The 24,065-nt window shown below is 41.7% G+C and overlaps 1 protein-coding gene across 1 annotated transcript in view; it reads left to right on the top strand.

The window, feature by feature from the left end:
• Positions 1-24,065, top strand: part of LMNTD1 (lamin tail domain containing 1) — a 229,503-nt gene that overhangs the window by 15,344 nt on the left and 190,094 nt on the right. The window contains exon 5 of the mRNA XM_067559264.1: positions 5,473-5,658. Within this exon, the coding sequence (XP_067415365.1) occupies positions 5,473-5,658 (186 nt within the window). The remainder of the gene's footprint in view (positions 1-5,472; positions 5,659-24,065) is intronic.

Genomic DNA, 24,065 nt, shown 5'->3' with positions numbered 1-24,065 from the left:
GGGCAGGTCTACACTAGAAGCACTACATTGGCCTGGCTGCAGCGCATCTGGTGAAGCAGCTTTATGCTGCTGGGAGAGTGCTCTCCTGTCAGCATAGCTTCCACCTCTCGAGGAGGTGGAGTAATTATGTTGGGAGGACAGCATCTCCTGCTGACGTAGCGCCACTGTGGACAGCACTTGCATTGCTCGGGGGTGGGGTGGCTTTTAGATGCAAGTTAGATCAATTTAAGCAGTACTGTAGACCTGCCCTTGATTACTATTATTTCTGTTGTGGTAAATTGAGGTACTGCAGCCAAGGCATGGAGACTGGAATGTCTGCTGGGATAGGTGGGAATGGCCAGAGAAGTGGAGAAGACAATTGACCTCTCTGAAGAGTGTGTGTGTGTGGGGGGGTGTGTGTGTGTGTGGTGGTTTTTCTTAAAACAAAACCGCTTTACCAACAGGGCTGATTAGCTGAAGCCAAAAGGAGATGGAGGTGAGGTCCCTAAAATGTCCACAGCTGGGAAAGGCAATTCATGTCACACATGTCCTGAGCAAAAATTGTGGGTCTTATTAAGGGTAAATAGTCATAAAGTTTAAGGCTAGAAGGGGCCACCAGACCATCCAGTCTGACCTCCTGTGCATTCCAGGCCCCTAAACCCCAGCAGTTACCCCTGTATTAAGACCAATAACCTGATTAAACTGAAGTATTACTGCTCTCAGAAGACTAAAGTATCATGTGCCACAGGCAGAGAACAGCAGGGATCCATAAGCACTAGTGCTTGGGGCCCTTGCAATGGTAAGGAAGTGAGTTGGTGAGTGGTACCTAGCTAATTCATTAGTATGCCTTTCCTGGCTGCTTTGCTATGTTTTTCTTTTGAAACAGACATATTACTTTTCTCGTCCTGGCTTGCTTGTTGTTCTAACTAAATAATAAAAGGGCAGCCCCATAGCTGTCTCTGGCCAGCAGGAATCAAGGGGCACCAACATCTTCCCAATGCATGAAGATAAGAAAACGCATTGTTCAGTGGAGGGGGTGGGAGTATGCCTGTGCTCAGATAAGGGGCAGTAGTGAGAAGTTCTTTAGGTAACTCAGTGGCCACCTTGCTGATCTAGACAAGTGGGAGAGGGTTTTACTGAAATCCCTTTGAATCCAAACACAAGAGAAGAGATGCATTCCCCATGAGTTAAGGTGACTCTGGAGACTTGAGTTGTTTTTCTTCTTCTACCCCAGACTCCCTATGAGACCTTAGGCCCACAGCAACAAAGGAACGTAAAACCACAAAGGCGCCTAGAAAATCCCTGGAACAACAAGGGGAACCACAAACCCTGGGTTAGATGCCTAGGATCCTATACAATGCAGGGGGAGAGAGAAGTGCCTCAGGGTACAGCTACACTGCAAACCCCCACCAACAATGGATCGCAGAGCCTGACTCAATTGACATGGGCTGGATCTCAGAGCCAGGGTGCTAGTCCAAGCTCATATATCTACACTGCTATTTTTAGCCCCATAGTGTGAGTCCATATGCTAGCCAGGAAGCTGTCTAGGCTAGCTAATGGGAGATGCTGATGAGAGGGTGTGTCCTAAGCCCTGCCCCTCTCCCAGAGTTTGGCCATTAAGTCTGGGCTGCAGGGAGGTGCCTGTCTGTTTCCCACAGCTGGAAATCCTCTCCTGGAGTCATGTGGCTTAGGCACCTCAGCTCTTTCTTGTAAGGAAGAGGCAGCCTCCCTTATAACCTTTAACCCATGGGTTAGAGCAGAGGTTCTCGAAGTGGGGAGCACAGAATGGAGTGTGAGTGTGCGAGAGAAACTTTAGGGGGAAAAAACCCAACCTTACTGTGCGCATTCAGAGCTAGGCCCCTGGCCAGCAGCCACCGCTCTCCTCTCTGCCTTCAGAGCTGGTTGGCTGGAGGCAGTGGCTGGGGAGTGAGGTGGTGGCGTAAACTACGATTGAGACACAGAAGGAGGGGGCCGCGATCAAGTAAGTTTGAGAACCACTGGGTGAAAACACACCTTGGATGTTGGAGAGCTTGGTTCAATCCCTTCTGCTCTGCCTGCTGAGGAGAAGGGGGCCGAGCCAGGGTTCCCCACCTCTCAGGTGAGTGGGCTTGATAGACATTGATCTGTTCCACAATGACATGTTCTGTCTTCTGACTGTGAGCCTGGCAATGATAAGCACATTGTTGCCCTGAGCTTAACACCTATTCACTAGATGCGTCGACTGATGTGGATAATTCATCGAACCCGAAAGTAGGCACAAGAGCCACACCCTGTTCTCTCAGAAACAGGACAATCCTTTCTCTTTATTGTATTGCTGTACTGTACTTTCTTCTAAATATCAGTACCCTCTTTTGTGCATCCAGGCAAAGGCTCCCTTAATTTACACACTGTTGCTGTATTTTCTGTTTTCCTATATTTATACAATCAGATTCTTCAATTTTTCTGTAATGCAGCTCATCTGCAATTTCACCGACTCCAGCTGCATTCCCTTGTAGTGGTGAGCAGAGGAATATCAGTTTTAGTGTCACTGTAGAGGGAGCAATGGGAAGGGAGGGGGTGTTGCCGGCAATGAGAGTCTAGGGCCCGGGCCTGGGTGGGGCTGTGAGAGGAAGGGGCGGGGGTAGGGCAAGGTCCCCCTGACTTCTAGGATGCATATGGCATTCTCACAAGCCTCCCCAAATGAAAGAATCGTATGCTACCTATGGACCCAGCCTCAGGTATCTGAGCAGGAGCTAGCCACAATACAGCTCTTGTGATTCTTTGAGCATTAAGTTGATGGCTCAGTTAGCATGGTTGGAACATTCCATCTTTCCATAAGGCACATGGCCATTCAGGTGCCTGACATAGACCAAGCCCTACTGCTCCTGTGTAACTGCTGGCTATCTATTCGCATGCAGGCATGCATGCCAATAAATAAATAAACATCCTCCCTGGTGTTTCCTCTGAATCATTCTGTCTGTCAGGGTATGGTAGACGGGGGGAGGTGGATCCCTGGATGAGACATTAAAATGTAAATGACAGTGTGGAATTGTCCAGTTGTCTATCAGCCACAGTAACTTTTCAGCTGTGTGGATCATTTTGGGGTTCTACGTTGATTCAGGGATTCAAAACATGATTGATTTAGAATAGCCAATGGATGTATTTTGAGGACCAAGTATAAGCCACACATACCCAGTGATAGAAGGTTATCACAGAAAACGGTTGCCTCGGGGATTGAACAGATGCTGACAAAGGGATTTGATGCACTGGCCTTGGTCATTGTTGCCAAATGAAGGGACTTTTGAATTTAAGGAGCAACCGTTCTCCCCGTAGCTAAGAGTGGTAGCCTTTCTATATACAGTGTGGTACAACCCCTTAAAGAATGGAAAAGAACAAAATGTAATGCTCTTCTGGCTGGCTGCCAGAGGAGCCTTTGGCACCTGCTGCAGGTTGACAAAGTTTGCAATTGGATGAACCATGTGATTTGGGGTTTGCTTATTTTCTCTGCCTTCTGATCAGTTAGGGTTTTTCTTTTCTTGACTGTTCCTCTACATATATAAACATTTCCTTCCCTAGTTCCTGTGCCTTTGTTTCCCCTGCTGAGTTGACGCTGTGACTATTGAGTGATGATTTTTCTTTTCATTTCATTTGCAAGCATGCAATGAGGTGAATTAACAGGTAGGAAGAGGGATTGAGTGGGGAAGGAACTTAAGAAACTAAGAATGTTGCCTCAGGATTTAAGAAGAGAATCCTTGTTGATTTTTGCTAAACTTCTCTGCTGAGTCTATGACTGTTTCTATATGAATGAGAGATGGCCCTGAACCAAAACTCTGAATCCGAACACCCCACACTGAATGCATACGTGGCAGGAGAGAATGATAAGGGTCAGATCTGAATCCAAATTTCCAAGCTGGACTCTGTCTCTATAATGAGACAGCCCTGAACCATACATCTGAACTTTGGGGGAGTTTTTTGGATGCAGATTCAAATCATGCAGTTCAGGTCCATTTGAAGTATTAGCTGAGGTCACGTCTAGATTTGCTAGTTTGTCCTCCCATTCCTTGTTCCTGCTCCTCTCCCCTTCCCTCCCCTTCTCCCCCCCCCCCCCCAAAAAAAAAAAAAAAAAGCAGCTCTTGATGAGATGAACAGGCTGTTGAAAACAGAACTCTGTTTGATCTAACCATCCGGCAACACATGTGCATTGCAAGAACTCTGTGAATCTCATCAGTCATGGACTTTGAACCAATATTTGTCCTCTTTTTAACACTGACCTCCAATCCACCCTATTCCATACTACGGGGATTAGCTGCTGACGCTGTGCATTCGGAGTACTTAAACTCTTTGAGACTCTGCTAGTACTTATTATCACTCTGGAAATGCGATTCCATTTGAAGCATAAGTTATTACCTGCAATTCAGTTTCATTCCTTCGAGGATGATAGAGCAATAATTCCTTCAGCCCAACCAAACTGTATGTAATATTCATGTCAGATGTGTCTGTGTATAGTAATAAAGGATAAAACCTTTTTCAATGGAATAGAATCTGAACTCTGCTGCATCTTGGGCTAATAAGTGTTGCTTAGGGGGTGTGTTTTCAAATAAAGCAGTAATAACAGAAGCTTTATATTGAAGGGTATTCATTCTTAGATTACTGCCACTTGGTCATTGCACAAACAAAAATGCTGTTGTAGAAAATGACAATCACAAGTTATTTAAGAACCCCCAACTTATTCTAATTTTTTTTTTGGTGGTTCAGACCCCAGACTTCCTCTTTGGCACTGCTTCCCCTCCGCCCCCGCGCTTATTAACAGAATGGACTGTGGAAATGAGTGGTGCTATAATTTGTAGTACTATGAACAGTGCAGATTAAGCTGATGGTGTGAGATATGATATCATCCCTCCATTATTTTTCAAAGAATCAAGTTAATAAGACTAATGTGGACTGGCATGTGTTGTGGCACCCATCACTTGTTCTGAAAAGCAATTCAATCTGATGGACATGATGAGAAATAAGCATTTTAATTAGATGTTAGTGATCATGCTTTTCATTGCTAGTGGTTAAAATGTATCACTGATTTCTTTCTTTCAACTACTTAGCCAAAAGGTAAGGAGTATCTGTATAAAAAGATAAAGTGACTTCCTCCTTGGCAATTGCTAAATAAGTTGTGGTTTAAAAGTTTAATTGTTCTTCTGTTCTCTGAAATTGGCACAAGTGAAACAGAAAAGTCCAACATGCAAACAAGCATTTTTCTGCTTTGGCTTTTTCAACAATTCATCATGGAATCGAATAGGGAAAATAAGTTTCTTATGAGTTACTCCCTTAAAAGTACTTGGCAATTAACTAGTAGTAGTATCAAAATCAGTTTACTGGTTTATTTTCAATATCTTACATATTTTAAGGACACACATGATTTTTTCCTCCACTGTAAAGAAATGCTTTTATAGTTTTTAAGGTCTAATTTTTTAGGACCTGTCCTCTGAGAGAATATAATTCATCCTTCTAAAACAATTATAGGAATCCAAAGAGATGAGACAGAGGCTTGCATGGTCAGAAGTTCTCATACTCCAACTAGAAGGAAAACTCCATGAATTGAGCAATGGGGACCCAGGTTCAACGGCAAAAGTTCAGAAAATTCAAGAAGCCAATGAAGCAGAGGTGAAACAAATCCAAGAGGAAACTGCAACAGCCTACCATCGAAATGTAAGCCTATAATATATAACATGTGTTACTGCTTTCATTTGTCTACTTTACAAGAGTTAATATACAGTATTTGCAAGGTTCACAAGGGGGCTTTTCTCCCTCTAGGCTACTAGCTACAGCAACAGCTTATTAAAAAAGTTAAACTTTCCCCTAACTGAAAAGAGTTTATTAACATAGCCTTAAAAAAAAAAGAGAAGGGACAAAACTATTGAGCATTCTGGTTAAGCAAACTTAACAATACAATGCCAGAGGAAATGAATTGGGCCAGGGTGAAGTTTTTTACTTATAAGAAAATGGAGAGGATGAAATCCTGGCCTCACTGAAGCCCATAGCAAATATCCCTTCAACTTCAATGAGACCAGGAGGGTTTCCCCTAGAATATACATAATGGAACTGTGGTAATGACTCCTTAGCTAAAGGGGGTGATTTATAAAGGGCAGTTATGTGTCTGATCGGGTGCCTACCTCCTATTTGTGCTTCTAAATATCTCCTCTAAAGTTTGTATGCTGCTTTCCAAGTTCTACTTTTGAAAAACTCTCATTTTGACTTTTCTTTGACAAAAGAAAATGTCCTTTATGCCTCAATTTGCATACTTGAGGTCAGATCCTCAGGACCAGCCATTTGGCACAGCTCGCTGATAACTGATACTTTGTTTGTACACCCCTGAGAAGACTAAGGGCTGCTCTAAATTGCAACAGCGACAAACAGCACCAATAGGCCATTTTGGTAGCTAGAGATTGCTAGAGTATAAGAGCATTCTAGCCATGCTCCCTTTCTCTTGGCCTTGCCCACTATACCACGGGCTGTGAGTATGGATGGCAGATAGCCAAAGTATGGGTGTACCATGAATTTATATAGTAGCATTATGATATGTTCAGTTTTATTATCTACCCTTTCCCAATGGTACCTAACATTGTTTGACTTTTTTTTTTTTACTGCCGCTGCCCACTGAGCAGGTGTTTTCAGAGAACCATCCATGATGATGCTAAACTCTTTCTTGAGTGGTAATAGCTAATTTAGACCCCATCATTTTGTATGTGCAGATGGGATTATTTTTCTAATGTACATTACTTTGCGCTTACCAACATTGAATTTAATCTGCCATTTTGTTGCCCAGTCACTCAGTTTAGTGAGATCCCTTTGTTCCAGAGAGGTAGCCGTGTTAGTCTGTTTTTAAAAAAACGACGAGAGTTCTGTGGCACCTTAACGAAAGCTTATGCCCAAATAAATGTGTTAGTCTTTAAGGGACCACAGAACTCTCGTTGTTTTGCTGAGATCCCTTTGTAACTCTACGCAAGTGTGCTTTGGATTTAACTGTCTTGAAGAATTTTGTATAATCTGCACCTCACTGTTTAGCCTTCTTTCCATATTGTTTATGAATATGCTGAACAGCACTGGTCCCAGTAGATATCTGGAGGACCCCACTATTTACCTCTCTCCCCTATGAAAACTGACCATTTATTCCTGCCCTTTGTTTCCTGTCTTTTAACTGGTTACTGATCCATGAGAGGACCTTCCCTCTTATCCAATGACTGTTTATTTTGTTTAAGAGCCTTTGATGTGGGATCTTGTGAAATGCTTTCTCAAAGTCCAACTTCACTATATCCACTAGATCATCCTTGTCCACATGCTTGTTGACATCTTCAAAACATTCTAATAGATTGATGAGATATGATTTCCCTTTACAAAAGCCATGTTGACTCTTTTGCAACACATCATGTTAATCTATGTGTCTGATTGTTCTGTTCTTTAGTATAGTTTCAACCAGTTTGCCTGGTCCTGACATTAGGCTTACTGGCCTGTACTTTCCAGGACTGCTTCTAGAGCCATTTTTAAAAATTGGTGTTACATTAGCTATCCTCCAGTCAACTGGTACAAAAGTTCATTTAAGTGATAGGTTACGTACCCCAGTTGTTAGTTCTGTAGTTTGATATTTGAGTTCCTTCAGATCTCTTGGGTGAATACCAACTGGTCTTGGTGATTTATTACTGTTGAATTTATCAATTTGTTCCAAAACTCTCTCTGTTGATACTTAGATCTGGGACAGATCGAGGTATCAACAGATTTGTCACCTAAAAAGAATGACGCAGGTGTGAAAATCTTCCTTAGATCCTCTGCAATGCACACTTTCTCTCTGTTTCTCCAAACTGTTTTAACCAGTGGTAGCATTCCATAAGTCTCATTTTCTCACCCCTTCACCTTCCCTTTTGTCCAATAGAGATTTTCCCAACGGCACACTTGGCATGCGAAATGTTTATCTTAAGTAATACAATGTTACCACCGACTGTGAGTTGAAAGGACAGAATGTGCAAGTAGATCAACAGTAAAGATATTTTCTTCTTCCCTGTATTGTCAATGTAATCAAGTTCACTATCATCAGAACTGAAATCCTCTTACCTTTGCTTGAGCCCAAGCCCCTGTTGTACAGTAGATTATATAGTACTGCACCTGTTGTACAGTAGATTGTATAGTTGCCGGAGGGAAAAAAATCTGGACAATGCACTGACACTAAAGCAAAGCTAATTATGTGTGCTTTTTTCCAAGACTTATTTTGTTTAGAGAACAGCAAATTGCAAATTATCCTTGCTGAACAGCCTATTCACTGAAAGCTGAAACAAAAATACATTCATCTAAAGCTGGCAAAATATAGCCATGATTAGGATAGGGTCAAAGTCGTAATCAACATAATGCATCTAGTTGTCTAGGCCACTTATCTGAGGGACCAGCAATATGTCCTGTCTGAAGAGGGACACTTCTGAGAAATCCACAAATTCTTCTAGAAATTGCTGAGTGATGTGCAGCTTATTTTGTTAATAGAAGTACAAAATGGGTCTTGCTTTTTCAAAATATAGAACTTTGAAGAACCATGGTATACTATTACTCTTAATACTTATTACTTAATACTCTTACTCTTATTACTCATTCTTTCATTTCATTGTCTGCTTGCTTATTCTTTTCCATTAAGAGCAGATTAGCAGAGCAGAAAACAAGCAACTCCTGTTAAAGCTAAGATGGTCTCCATTTTGTTTCAAATTCCATTGATGAGACTAAGAAACTCTTAAATTAGAATATCAGATAACCAGATTATAATATTAGGTCTATGTAAAATAGTGCCTTAGCTCCTGAATACTTTCCTATAACAGCACAAGCAAAAATATCAAACGTCTTGCAATGTGAATATCAAACTAGGGCCCTGATCCTGAACAGTGAACAAGAAAACCCCTATCTACATATGGTATCCCATGGAAGTCATTGGGGCTCCAGGCTATTGAAGAGACCTGCTCATTGCAGCATTGGAGCTTAGAAACTGGGTCCAAGATACAAAGTGCAGAACCAAACTTCCCGAAGTTTAAGGTTCTGAGGCTTGGATTTTAAATCTGGCCCGTTAGTAAAAGGGCACTAGAGATTTATGAGTAAAAAATAGAGAAGAGCTTTCAGTATAAAAAAATGCAATAAATTGTCACAAATCTCAAAACTCATACTTTGGTTCTGAAACAAGCTTTTATGGTTCTCAGGTGTCAGAAGCAATTTCCCCTCTATTTTTTTGTGGACATCTTTACTTTGTAATTCCAACCAGGGTCGGAAATGAATGTGCTGAAATACCGTCTAGAGAGATTGTTGAGCTAGAAATACTGTCCAATCAGAAGCAGGAAGTACTGGAAATCTCCCTGGATGCTCCTAAGGTTTTATCCCCAAACTGCAGCTACACGAGGTTCAGTTACTTTAGATGATCATGGACGTTTTGTGGTGGTTATCCATATGGAACTTTGAACTTATTGAGCTTGGCCCATCCCTAGTGTTCCGGAGATGAAGGATGTGGTGGGGGGAGACAGAGAGAGAGACACACATACTCTATAACCCCCAAGAAAACCAAACCCCCAAGCCTTTACTTTGTAGAATAGTGTAGAAACAGATATTAAATGTTAAATTAAGCAGAGTATAATACTCTTCTGTAATTGCCATATGATAGCCAATAACGTGCTGCAAATGTGTGATGCAAAGCATTTTTTCACAGCTGAATTCCTTTGATTTGAGCTGAGGTTTAATAGAGTATGGTGATGAGGGAATAGATCAGAACCTTCATTTGTCAGAAGTCACAAATAACAGTTTCAGTGCTATCAGTTCTTGATTTGTGTGCCTGTTCGACTCTTTCACCAAGCTGGCTTTTTTGACTGGCTATGATCATAACCCTTGCCTTTGTGCAATCAATTTCAGCCTGAGAGCTGCAGTGACCTTAATTACCAGATCTCATTACAGGGTCTGATTTAATGTTCAGACCTGTCATGGCGCAGAGTAACACTGTTTGGAATGAGGGGCTCTTGAAAGGTGTATATAGTGCTAACAAATCTGTAGAATCCATATAAATTAGAATATCCCCATTTTTGTTGCTATGTTTTAGTGCAGGACTTGGCAAATTTAAAAACAAACTTGGTCACACTTCATATTAAGTATTCATTTATATAGTTTGTAAAGGATTAATAAATGTTTCAATAAATGTTTGATCAATTTATATGAATGGTTATACAGTCTAACAGGTCAGTAAGTTGCTTATAACCATCTGCAAAACCTTCTGCTTGTGTACGCATTATAGATGGTTAAAAGCATACCTGTGCCTGCAATATGCTTCTAATGTCTTCTAAATTAATTATTTATTAACACTTATAAATGTACCTTTAATGTAAAGTGGGATCCAGAGTTTTATTCTACTTTTGGCCTTTTCAGCTATGTAGAATTCCAAGTGGAAGGTTTAACACAAATTTTTAGCTAACAAATGAGCCCCGGACCTATTGCTGATCCCACTGAAATCAAATGGGATTTTCTGAAGTTCCTCAGTGACTGATAGTCAGTGGAACTTATGCTTTTAAGTCACTTAGGCCCCGATTAACTTCCATTGAAATCAATGGGAATTAGGCACCTAAATACCTTTTAAAAGTCTGGGTTGTGGACCTTTTAAAAAAATTCCACCCTTTGTTATTTACTGTAATGGGAGTGGATTTGGATCTCAGCAGGAACCATGACATATTACTTCAGTTGGGGAAAACCTGAGGGGGCAAATGACCACAGTTCATCAGAAGCTCTTCTTTATATAGTGTTTCTGATCAGTGGGTGTCCTCGTCCTGTCGTGCTGTAAATGTGTACTTAATATTGTATTATCTATTAACTCCCAAAGTCAATAGATTCCCTGGTAAGATCAGAACATTTCAAACATTAGTCTTTGTGATAAAAATAATATAGGTAATATTTATTCAATGTAAAAGAATTCTTATTTAAACATTTATAGAGTTCTTATAATTCTAGGTTTCTTTCCTAAAACATTGATTAATTACCGAGAATACATAAGTGGTTAAAAAAACAAAACAAAAACCCACAAGAGCTCTGCTTTATTTAAGAAGATAAAATGTTGTGGAAATATTTTTCTCATAAATTTTCTAGCATTTTTGTAGGATCTAATGTTCTAGGCTTTTAATTTTATATTATTCGAATTCATGTGAACCTGAAGACATAAATTAAAACAACAAAAACAAAGCACATGTGATCACTCAGGACACTCCCACCTTCCCCTCTGGCTTGAGAGTACTGTATCGTTAATGCTCCCTTACATTCTTGCCTGTGGAATGGTGGGTCAGGTTTAGGAAAATGAATCCTGAAGTTATCAGTTTGTTTGTCTACTGAATAATACAGAATCCTTTTGTCTCATTTTTTCTCTTTATCCTCACCCCCCAGCACCAACTACATCATCTTGCAAGAGAGACACAATAGCAAATCTGCCCAGGCTGTTGACTTCCAGATTTTTTGCAGTATTTCAGTTTCTGTTTCTTTAGATTTATATATTTTGTGTTTATGAAGATTAAAAGTTTGGCAAAGAGAGTTTAACTCTTAAGTCTGGGATACAGAATTCACTCTGGAGACAGCAGTAATATTGCTGTGGAAAACACACAATCCTGGAATAATGGATAAGGGACTGATCCAAAGCCCAGTTAAGTCAAGGGGAGGTCTTTCCACTGACTTCAGTAGAGATTGGATCAGTTGTCTAAGTCAACAGCAACTCTTCCATAGCAGTAGTTGATTGTTTTTAATACTACATTGGGGACTGGTGAAAGGCAGAAAGAAATCTGACCCAATATCACCAAAATCCATTCTGACAACAGACTTCTACTGAAATGTAGAATGTGCACGTACTAGACTGTAAGCTCGTCAAGGGCAGCTAAGAAGCTGGAGTGTCAACTGAATGTTCTCTGTGTACATGAGGAAAAAAGGTGGGAACATAACTGTCCTTAAACTGTTTTTAGATACAATGAACAGAAATCCTGTCCTGTTTGAGGATCTAGTGGTGCAGTAATAAACTGTCTGACTTGGTGTTGGTAGATCATACAGGTACAGATGGCCAAAATCTTTCAAAGAAACAGTTAAAACTCTGCCACAAAAGCACATCAGACCAACTGACCTCAGATATCCTAATCTGAAAGTTAAAGGAAGGTGGCATTGACACTGTTAAACATCTATGACATTTGTTAATCTGAATTAGCAGCCAAGGGAACAGTTTCATTTGGTGTAAAGAGACAAATTGCTGTGAAGGAAGAAGTTCAAGAAAAGATCATAAGCATATGAAATTGCAGTAGCAGAATTATAATTTATTGTGTGTTCTAAATGTGTCTCTCTTCAGAGAAAAGGCAGGATGTTTCTAAGATCTTGATACCTAAGAATAATATGGTCACAATTCTTATTCAGGTTCATTTATAAAGGATTAATAGATGTTACTATTCAGGTCTGTAACATGCTTATATGTGTTAGATGGTTCCATGTAAGGACCTGTTGGACTCTTAACAGTTCACTACCTAATATAACATCTATTCATCTTTCAACCCTAAATAAATTATTTATAAATGGAAGCTTAATATAGTGTATGACCGATAATGCTAGAAGTCAAGGTATAGAAGAGACATGCTCTGACCCAATTTTTCACTCCGAAGAATTCATTACTAACTTTGGGTTCTGAAGATTGTAATGGTACCTTAGGTAGTTAGAGACTATAAAGTATATACTGCTTCTAGCCCTGCTAATTGGATCTATTGAAAGAAAAGGGAACTGATTCTCCTCTTGCCTGCAAGTATTTTACATTGAAATAATTCTAATGATTTCATTGGAGTTACTCCTGATTCACAATAGTGTGAGAAGAGAATCAGGCCAGAGGTTTAGGATTATGCTATTTCTTTTGTCCTAAATCTGGGACATTATAGTCAGCTTGGTAGAATACTGCAAATACTATGAATTATGGTAAACGTAAAGACAGCAAAATAGTAAATGTCAATTTGTAATGGGTCACACAGTAGGGGGATGAGCATACAGTCTTTATGTAACTACAGTCTCATTGAAATCAAAGACTTGTCTGAGTACTAAAAGAATATTTGGCATTTCTGTAGTACCTTTCATTCAAGGATTTCCAAATCCTTCACAGATATAAATGTATTAAGCCTCCCAACATCCTTTTGGAGGTAGCTGAGTGGTATTGTACATATTTTTATAGAGAGGGAAACCTGAGTGATTTAGTGATTTGTCCAAGGTCAAATGGCAAATGTGGCAGATCCTATCTTTAGCTTTGAGAACATGCTTCCTCTCTTAGGGCTTGATCAAGTGTCCTTTAAAGACCATGAAAAGTCTCCCAAAACTAATCCGGGGCAAAATGAAGCATTTTGGAGCCTGGAGATTATGGTGCCAGACAATTCTTGTTAGTATAATGAGGTCATTATAGTTTTGTGTGAATTAGAGCAGCGCTAAGGCTGCTCTAACCTGTGCCAGGCGTCAATTTGGCTCTCAGCCAATCCCCGGGCTGGGTATATTCCCAAATATAAATGTAAAACAGAATCTAGATGGGATTCAGTCTTCCTTTACCGTAAAGACTGAAGGCTAGCCTTTGTATCAGCGACTTACCGCTGTGCCCAGATTCTGCCACCGTTGCTGTCAGTGTGTAGAGCCCTGCCTCAGTGAGGAGCCCTATTGATTCCAGTGCAATTAGTTGCAGAGTACTGCGCAATTCAACATAGTGTGGGACAGAATCTGGCCCCAAACTTCCACTCCTTTTTCCTCTTCTTTTCTCATTTTTCTTTCCATTCCTTTGAAGGATAACATAAGTGTAATTGAATGCACCTCTGCATTCACACCCTATATAGTATTGTAATAATCTTTGTGCAAAATATGTCTTGTAAGATATCATTTGAAAACTAAAAACTTGCTGGTCAATAATATTATAGTAGAATGTATGAAGCAACATTATATGTAAAGTTATGAATCCCCCCCAATGATATTGGTGGCACATGTTCAAACCCATATAGCCCCAGTTAGGCAGAACTGGTCAAGCAGGTCCTAAATAAAGGAATGTATGTTTACCTCAGTTTATATCTATATCTATATATGTTATAAACAGGGCTCTTAGACAATGAGAGAGGGAAGACAGGAGACAAGAAAAAGCTGCATTTCATCACATAGAGGTGAAAAATAGCATAAACCTCTTTCCCTACTAGACACCATGTAGACTTCTTTACTGTTTGAATAAAACCTTGAGGGGTAATCTTCAGAAAAATGCATCTCAAAGGGGAGCTGGACTATAAAAGTGATAATACCCCAAGTTCTCTCTCCCTATCCATCTCTCTTTTCACCAAAGATGACAAAAGAAACAGCTGTTGGACTTTGGGAGCAGATCTTGGCCTGAGAGTTCAGTCAGCAGTGTTACTGGGAACATGAGACAAGGAACTTCACCTTGAAGTTTAAGTTCAGAAAGCATTTTATCTTTATTTTTCTTGTAACCGTTTCTGACTTTAACACCTCATCAGTTGTACTCACCTAAAACCTATCTCTTTAGTTTTAATTAAAGAATAACACAAGTTTATTTAAACCATAATCCAGTGTTGTGAATTGTTTGGGTAACTCCATTTATGGTGGTAGACTGCAGTATGTTGATCGCCTTAGAGGGGCCACAGATCTAATATATCTGGACTTTCCAGGAGAGGGCTGGACAGTGCAGAACACACACTTTGGGGAGGGGGGAATCTGGGACTGGGGGTATGTTGGGGTCAGCTTGCAAGTAGTAACCAAGGCTTCAGGAAGCCAGAGTGTGGCTGGCAGGCTGCAGCTATACACAGACACTCAGGATATGACCTGTATGCTGACAGACTGTTTGGGAGCAGCCTAGGCGGGAGCTACAGCAGCAGAGCATTGTGAGGCACCCAAGATTGCAGGGCAGGTGATGACACAGCCCCTCACTAGTCTGGAGTGCACTGAAGAATGTCATAAGTCCGAGACAAAGGAAGATCTATCAGGTCATTTACTGTATTAGTGGAGTTTTTCTGTTTCTTCTTGCATGTGGTGTAGGCTTCCATTCGAGCATTCATTCAGCAATTGTATGTGGCAGACCTCCGCTATTCCAGTGCGTTGTCGTTCAGGAGGTTGAGGGAGACCCATCCTCCTTTAAAGTGGTGGTTGGGGCATTCCTCCACAAGATGGTCCGCTGTTTGTATTTCTCCACATTCCCAGGCTGCAGCAGCACAAAGGTTCCAGCTGTGCATGCAGGAGTTAAATTGCTCAACACCTGTCCTTAGGCCGTTTAAGCAGGCCCACTCCTTCCATGGCAGGCTGCAGCCTATGAGTGAGGTGGAGATGGGAGACAGTTGTTGTTGTCTGCCAAGGTGGTGTTCCTTCCTCCACTGGCTCATGACCCACTCACTCTGGTTTTGGCCACTATCTGCCTGTATGAAGGCCTGAGTTGCTCTTACGAAAGACCTGAGGCGTTGAGCTGGCAGAGACTGGAGGATCCTTTCATGAAGGGGGTGGAGCAGGCTGTTAGCAGCTTTGAATGCTGCCTGCCTGGTAGCAGCCCAGCCATTTCAGGTGGTGGGGTGGAACACCAGACAGAATGGGCAATTTGTAAGATGATGTGGGGCGTAGGCATCCGCTGATAATGTGAAGGGCAGCATTGGGATGTGTGTCCAACCTAGGTGTATGTGTACTCCTGTCCCAAGCAGACACGCAGTATTCTGCTGGAACATACACAAGTGGCAAAGCAGAAGAGTGCAGGGTTGTGAAATCCACACCCCAGTCATAACTGCACAGCCTCCGCAACAGGTTGATCTGGGCTGCCACTTTCGCTACCATTCCATTGATAGGATGGTGGAAAGAAAGGGTTCTGTCCGGCTTTACCCCCTAAATAATTTGGGGTGCTTGAGAATGGCAGGGATGATCCATTGAGTTGGACGATGAGTTCTTTGTTTGCCTCCCTGTTGTTCAGGTGGAAAGCTGAGCAGGTTGTATTTTGAACATTAAGGCAAAGCCGCCACTGATGATGATAGGTGTGCATTGAGTTTTCCTGTACAGTGTGTTTTAAATGTCTCTATTTAACCTACCAAGTAGGGTCTCTGCCTCTTCCCTTGGGAGGCTGTTTCATTCTACTAGATCTGTTAACGTAATGGGTTTGTTATTGTTTTTCAGTAGTTCAGCATACTTTCATGATTACCCTCAAAGGATAGGGCTTGATTCTGCTCTTTCACTAGATTTATGGTAGTATAACCCTAGTAATTTAAACTGAGTTACCTACACCACCGTAAATTAGGAGTAAGAGCAGAATCTGGCTCGTAGTGTCTAAAGAAATCTCTTGAATCTCTGGAGAAATCTTTCAGATGTACTATATGATACTTAAATATAGATCCATGATCAACATACCTTGGTTGCACAGGAACACAGGGATTGCGTTAATGGATCAAAGCAATGGTCTACTGAGTCTGATACCCTGTCTGACAATGGCCAACATAAACTGCTTTAGAGGAACATGAATGATATCCTGCTGTAGTCCGAGAAATAACATACCCACAGGGAAAGTTCCTCGCTAGTGGCCCCTTTAATTAAATATTGCCATATGCCCTGAACCACAGAATCACAGAACTGTGGGGTTGGAAGGAACCTTAAGAGATCATCTAGTTCAGTCCCATAGGACCAAGTAAACCTAAACCATTCCTGACAGGTGTTTGTGGAATCCTCATCATTGGAAGAGCGATTGTCCAATCTCCCTTGGAAGCCTAGTCCAATGCTTAACTATTCTTGTAGTTAGAAATTTTTTTCCTAATATTTAACCTAAATCTCTTTGCTGCAGAGTAAGCAAGGGAGATTTAGGTTAGATATTAGGGAAATTTTTTTAACTGTAAGAATGGGGCAGTATTCAACATTTTTTTGGTCTTCCTCTATACAATGGTAAATGTGCATGTGTACCAATAGTGTGATAGAAACTGTGAATAATATTAAAACAAGAGTTAGGTGGGAAATGGGATTAATTTTTGTGGGGCGCAGATTTTTTTTCCATTGATGAATATAGATATTTGAAATCTTTGACCAGCTTTATTTAAAACTTGCTATCCAGCTGTACTTGCTTCACTCTAATCTCATCAGTCCCTCTCCAAGGACTTCCCTTAAGCAGGGTTCATTCTTTAATGCTTCCTGACCTAGGATGGCCGGAATATGGAATAAAGGGCACAAGAAAATGATTAGTGTACTAGGCAAAGAGTTAAGTGAGATGAATTTCTTTAGCATAGCTCACATTTTCTATAACCTCATCCTTACTAATATCAATAATTTACAGCAAAGAAAGGGATTCAACATTCAATGTTTGTGAGCTTCTAGTAAATCTGGGTCACTAATGAGGAACATGTGAGTGATGTGCTGCATAAGTGTAGGCTTCTTCCTTTCTCTGGAACCCCTCCCCCTTTCATCCTGAGCTAGTGAGTCACTTCCTCTCTTCCCTGAAGAGTGATTCTGTTTATATAAACATCCTAGGATTCCATGTTTGTTTGACTTTCATTGACTTTTAGAACAAAGCTGTTCAGCTCACAAATAAAGAGATGTTTTTCCTAACTGCTGCCACTGTAGGCTCACCCTGGGAGCCGAAACTCAAGATGTTCTCCCTGTCTTATGCATCACTACCAGTAATTCCAAATCTGCAGGCCAAGTTAGACTGTCAGAAACGCCAGTGAAAATCCTCTGAGCCCTATTCTCAATTCCACTATGGCCTCTTTATGCTACTCTGTCATGTAAACAGGTCATGCAACAGGCAGATCTCCTCACTGAGAGAAACCCATGGCATAACGAGGTTTCTGAGCCCCTCTTATGTCATTCCAATGTATGGGGCATGCCAGGAGCCAGAGGGAATGTGTTGGGAAGAGAGGAGGATAGGGAAAGCAGTGTACCAGCTATGCTTTTGTGGCCAGAGGCAGTCTTGAGGCTGCTCTAATCCAGGATTTCTCAAATGCGGCCACCAGCGGATTTTTTTGTGGCCATGACAGCCTCCAAAGGATGAGTGAAGACTGGAGGGGGGGCAAAGCAGTGGCCCCTCCCTTCAGTGTCCAGCTGTTGCTCCTGTATAGCTATTACCAAGGGCAGTGAGATGCGCTGCCTTGTTGTTTGTGGTGGCACTGCCAGCAGGGATCGGTGCCACGCAGCCTCCAGGGTGCACCTCTGGAGACACGTGGGGCTGGTGTGCGTGGCACTGGAGGTGGCTCTCATCCATGGAGGTGGCTGCCATGTTTGGTCACCAGGGTGCTTCCCTGGGCAGCTCTCCTGCTCCTGTGTAGCCAGGGCATGGGGAGCCTGGGACTCTGCAGATGGCCGGTGACTTCCTGACCCACCTTCCCTGGGGCGGGCTCTTGATGAAGGGTGGCAGGAGGCAAGGACAGATGGGTTTGTCAGAGTGGCCACCTGCAAGAGGGCTCTGAGGCCACCAAAAACTGTGTTGTGAGAATCCCTGCTCCAACTTAGGCTGGGGACAAAGCAATTCCCCAGGTGCAAAGGATGCTTTAAGCATCCCTGTCTCCCGGTTTTTGCACTTCAGCTTTTTCCTTTATTCCATCTTTGTACACTGTTTTCTCTTTCTGCTTCTAAGGGAGGCTCTCCTCAGTCCTGTGACACCTCATCCATCCCTTTCTGTATGCACTTTATGCTCACTGCATACCTCTGGGAGAGAAGTTATGTTGTTTCCATAGCAACACACTGATGTCATAAACATAGGATTATGACTTCACTTGAGGATCGAGCAGATGGAGAAACTGGTGTGTGAAGAAGAAAGCTCTTCCTGAAACCCAAATATTAGCACTGGGAATGCAGGAGATTGCTGGCAAAATTAAGTTGTGACTCGAAGACTGGGGAAAGTAGCACAACGCAAATAGAGCGTTTCCTTTTATTCATCCAAACCTGTAATTCGCTTCATTGGAGATGGCCCACTCCAAGCCCTATGGAATTTAAGTGCTGCCTAGATCCTTGTGTGGGCTGCCTGCCCTGGGGTGAAATTCATCCCACGTGCACAGCCTAGAATCACTGTAGATACACAGGAATTTCGATGGGCTTCTTACCTTAGCTGAATCACCATTCATAATAGTATTGACACCACTGGGGACAGAGCGCCCCACTCTGTCAGGCTTCCCTCCCCCTCATGTAGTCTACCTTCACCAGGATTGAGGCAGCGGCTTTATTATTCCAAACCCAAATCCTGTGACATTATAGGATCAGATTGAGTAGTAATAGTACAGTGGGTTAACCATACGCTATAGCTTAACCACATTCAGTTCTGTCACATACTGAGGCAACTGTAATGGGACTACAGTATATCTCTCGCCTTATGCTTATGCTTATTTCAAATACTTATGAACATGTTCAAAAGTATTTTAGGAAGTAAGTAATGAGAGTGTTGAAAGCATTGTTCCATTTGGGAGGAATACAGACTGTGAAAGACTATTTGCCCTGGGAAGAGAGCATTTGTAGACTTTCCATTGTTCCTTGCAGTTAAACATTTCTTTGGCCTGATTCACCCATTCATTAGGGATTCTTTGCAGTGTTCTGGTGGCACAAAGCAGCCTTAAAGCTGGATTAAGTGATCATTGGAGAATTCCTCCCGAGTAGTTGGATCATTAATGGTGTAGAACTGCTATAGGGGCTCTTACCCTGCCTGTTTTTTTCTGGCTGTCATTGGACACAGAGAAAAAGTGGGATGTCTGGGACATCTTTTTTTTATAACTGATCCATAATGGCATCTGGAGACTCTTGGTAGCCTGTCTTTAGGTTGCTCTCATTTATAATGGAGACTGATCTGATTTGTCACTAGCTGCCAGGATCAAGAAGGCACAAAGGTGGCATAAAACCACCTTTTCCCCACTCCTTTGGACTTGTGTTAAATGCTCTTTGGCTAGACCACAAAAACAGGGCCAATATCTATTTTTAATGAAGGTTACAGGGTTTACAATTAAACACCTAACTATTAAGATTGAACTGCTTTAAAAGTCCTATCACCCCAGGCTTGAAATTTATTTAGATTTGGAAATACTTTGCATTTTCATGTGGAATTCCCAAGACACTTTATACAGCTATTAGTGTGTTAACTTTCACAACACCCCTGCTTGGTAAGTATTATTTCATTTGATTTACAAATAAGTAAAATAGGTCACATAGCAAGGCAGTGAGCTATGAAAATAAAACCCAGGTGCTCTTGTTCACTCTATACACAATGCACTTGCATCAGGCAAAAGATGCAAAGTTAACATAGCCCTATAACTGGTTATGGTATGATTGGGACCATAATATTGCAGGTTAAATAGTTTTAACATTTATGGCCCTTCGCATCTTCTGTTTGGTAAAATAAATGAGACTCCCAGTGGAAAAACAGTTTGTAAATGGCATTACATATAAAAAATCTATAATTTGGCAATTTTTTCCAAAAGTCACAATAAAATTGGGAGAATATAATTACAGAGGCTTATAGACAACTTTCCAAGCCAACCAATAACAGCACACCCTGCCCATAAACTTCAGTACATAATTTCTTTTAGACAGACTGGATCTTAAATTTGATCTGGATTTGTGACTGGGAAAAGCTTTAAAAATTAAAACCTTTGAGGAGAAAGAGTTTTATTTTAGTACAGAGAAAAGTGTGCTGCAGCTGCTTTCTTTATACTTTAATTTTTAGCATTGTAATACATTATTGGATATGGCTTTGAATAATAACAACAACTTGCACTTTCATAGTGCCTTTAATCAAAGGATACAACGGGATAAAGAAGGCCAAAATTAGCATTCACATCTGTCACATCTTAATTACAGATAATTATATACTTTCATTAAATAAAAATCATAATTTATCATCAAACTACATATTGGCAGGAAGATGATGTAGTTCCACACACCCACATTTTAAGCCAGGGGCTTAGTACCCCTGTGTTAAAGCATATTCTTTAGTACATAGAATTTTTATCTAAAAATGGACTGAGTTGTGTGTTTTGTTAACCTCAGAAAAGATGAGGTTTTCAATGATTTATATATGGGAATATCCATAATGGACTGAAAATGTATGGAATTAGTCATGGCTGTCTTAAGTACTGCTGATAGATAGGTATGACAGTGTGTGATTTTTCTTTAAAATAATAATAATAAAAATGTACCTGTGTGTGAATTTACTGCTGGTGAAGTTGAAATAACAGATCCTTGGATTGAGGTCCCCTCTGTTTCAAACACAGTTAGAAGAGAAGAGCACAATGCCAGTGTGCCTCAAACTTGACCTTAATGGATCCTGCTGGATAGTTCAGTCTCCATGGCCATTCACTCCTGGCCCTCTGTGCTGCGGCTGTCAATGTGAGGCAAATACCTGTCTAATAGGAACTGAACTGAGAATACCCAGGCTCCTACATGTCCGTCACTACTGACTAGATTTGGGAAACAAACCCCTGTTTGGTTCCCCTCATCTCCCAAGGATTAGATGTTGTCATGGCTCAAGCAGCTGAAATTTTTTCCCATTGTTTTTAATAATTGGGGCCTGGCAGGTCTATCCCAGAAGTGGGCTCAGCTGTGGGGAAGTGGATAAAAGTTGCTAAAATGTACCAATCGCCTATAGCAAATGTTGATGGGAAAAGTTACAAAAGGGAGAAGGGAAAAAAACAGCTTAGTCCACACACAAAAGGCCCACTGATATAACTCAAGGACTGTGTTGATATCATGCCTGGTAAACAAGAGGAGTGTGAGACCAAAAATCAGTGTACCAAAATTGGTGTATTGGAAATTCAGCCTAATTGGGGAGAAGAATAAGAAGAAGATGGGGCAGACTGACTAGGGGATTTCTGAAGGAGGGGGAAAGGCTGACTTCTGCTTTACTCCAGGGACTCTGTCCTTTGTTTGTGAGCCTTGAGGAGCAATGGATCTGATGGCACCCAGACCTCGACACACCTGATCATCACTGCTGTACCAGCAAGTTCTTCTTGAGAGGTCATCTAAACCAGTCCCTTGCACTTACGGCAGGACTAAGTATTATCTAGACGTGTTTCTCAACCTTTTTGATACCAGGCACAAGCTTCATATACCGTGTCAGGGAGATCTCAGGCTTCCTATACTATGTCAGAGAGATCTCAGGGACTGGTGCCGGTCCATGGACCGGTCATTGAGAAACACTGATCTAGACCATCCTTGACAGGTGTCTGTCATAGAATCATAGAATATTAGAGTTGGAAGGGACCTCAGGAGGTCATCTAGTCCAACCCCCTGCTCAAAGCAGGACTAACCTCTGCTATATCATCCCAACCAGGGCTTTGTCAAGCCGCAGCTTAAAAACCTCTAAGGATGGAGATTCCACCACCTCCCTAGGTAACCCATTCCAGTGCTTCACCACCCTCCTAGTAAAAAACTTTTTCCTAATGTCCAACCTAGACCTCCCTCCCTGCAACTTGAGACCGTTGCTCCTTGTTCTGTCATCTGCCACCACCGAGAACAGCCTAGCCCCATCCTCCCTAGAACCTCCTTTCAGGTAGTTAAAGGCCGCTATCAAATCCCCCTCACTCTTCTCTTTTGCAGACTAAACAAGCCCAGTTCCCTCAGCCTCTCCTCATAAGTCCTGTGCTCCAGCCCCCTAATCATTTTTGTTGCCCTCCGCTGGACTCTCTCCAACTTGTCCACATCCTTTTTGTATTGGGGGGCCCAAAACTGGACACAATATTCTAAATGCGGCCTCACCAATGCCGAATAGAGGGGAATAATCACTTCCCGTGACCTGCTAGCAATGCCCCTCCTAATGCAGCCCAATATGCCATTGGCCTTCTTGCCAACCAGGGCACACTGCTGACTCATATCCAGCTTTTTATCCACTGTTACCCCCAGGTCCTTTTCTGCAGAGCTGCTGCCCAGCTCGTCGGTCCCCAGTCTATAGCTGTGCATGGGATTCTTTCTTCCTAAGTGGAGGACTCTGCACTTTTCTTTGTTGAACCTCATTAGATTTCTTTTGGCCCAATCCTCCAGTTTGTTTAGGTCACTCTGTATCCTATCCCTACCTTGCAGGGTATCTACCACTCCCCCCAGCTTAGTGTCGTCCGCAAACTTGCTGAGAATCTACCCCATCCTCCAGATCATTAATAAAGATGTTGAACAAAACTGGCCCCAGGACCGACCCCTGGGGAACTCCGCTTGTGACCGGTTGCCAGTTAGACATGGAGCCATTGATCACTACTCGTTGAGCCCTATGCTCTAGCCAGTTCTCTATCCATTTTATAGTCCATTCATCCAACCCATACTTCTTTAACTTGCTGATAAGAATACTGTGAGAAACCGTCTAACCTGTCTAACCTGCTCTTGAAAATCTCCAATGATGAAGATTCCACAACCTCCGTAGGTACTTTGTTCTAGTGCTTAACTACCCTAACAGGAAGTTTTTCCTAATATCCAACCTAAACCACCCTTTTTGCAATTTAAGCCCATTGCTTCTTGTCCTATCCTCAGAGGTTAATAAGAACAATTTTTCTCTCTCCTTCTTGTAACAACCTTTTATGTACTTGAAAACTGGTATCATGTACCCCCTCAGTCTTCTCTTCTCCAGACTAAACAACCCAATATTTTCAGTCTTCCCTCATAGGTTATGTTTTCTAGACCTTTAATCATTTTTGTTGCTCTTCTCTGGACTTTTTCCAATTTGCCCCCATGTTTCCTGAAATGTGGCACCCAGAAACTTGACAAAATACTTCAGTTGAGGCCTAATCAGCGCGGAGTAGAGTGAAAGAATTACTACTGGTGTCTTGCTTTCATTGCTCCTGCTAATACATCCCAGAATGATGTTTGCACCTTTTTTTTTTCGCAACAGTGTTATAATGTTGACTCATATTTAGCTTGTGATCCACTATGACCCCCCAGATCCCTTTCTGCAGTACTCTTTCCTAAGAAGTCATTTTCCATTTTGTACGTGTGCAACTGATTGTTCCTTCCTAAGAGGAGTACTTTATTTGTCCTTATTAAATTTCATTTTATTTACTTCAGACCATTTCTCCAGTTTGTCCAGATCATTCTGAATTATAATTCTATCCTCCAAAGCACTTGCAACCCCTCCCAGGTTGGTATCGTCTGCAAACGTAATA

This window comes from Emydura macquarii, unplaced genomic scaffold (assembly GCF_026122565.2).
Source record: "Emydura macquarii macquarii isolate MOO-44397 ecotype Brisbane River unplaced genomic scaffold, CSIRO-AGI_Emac_v2 contig_2205, whole genome shotgun sequence".
In the NCBI taxonomy this organism is placed as follows: Eukaryota; Metazoa; Chordata; order Testudines; family Chelidae; genus Emydura; species Emydura macquarii.
This window is presented reverse-complemented; position numbering and strand designations above follow the sequence as displayed.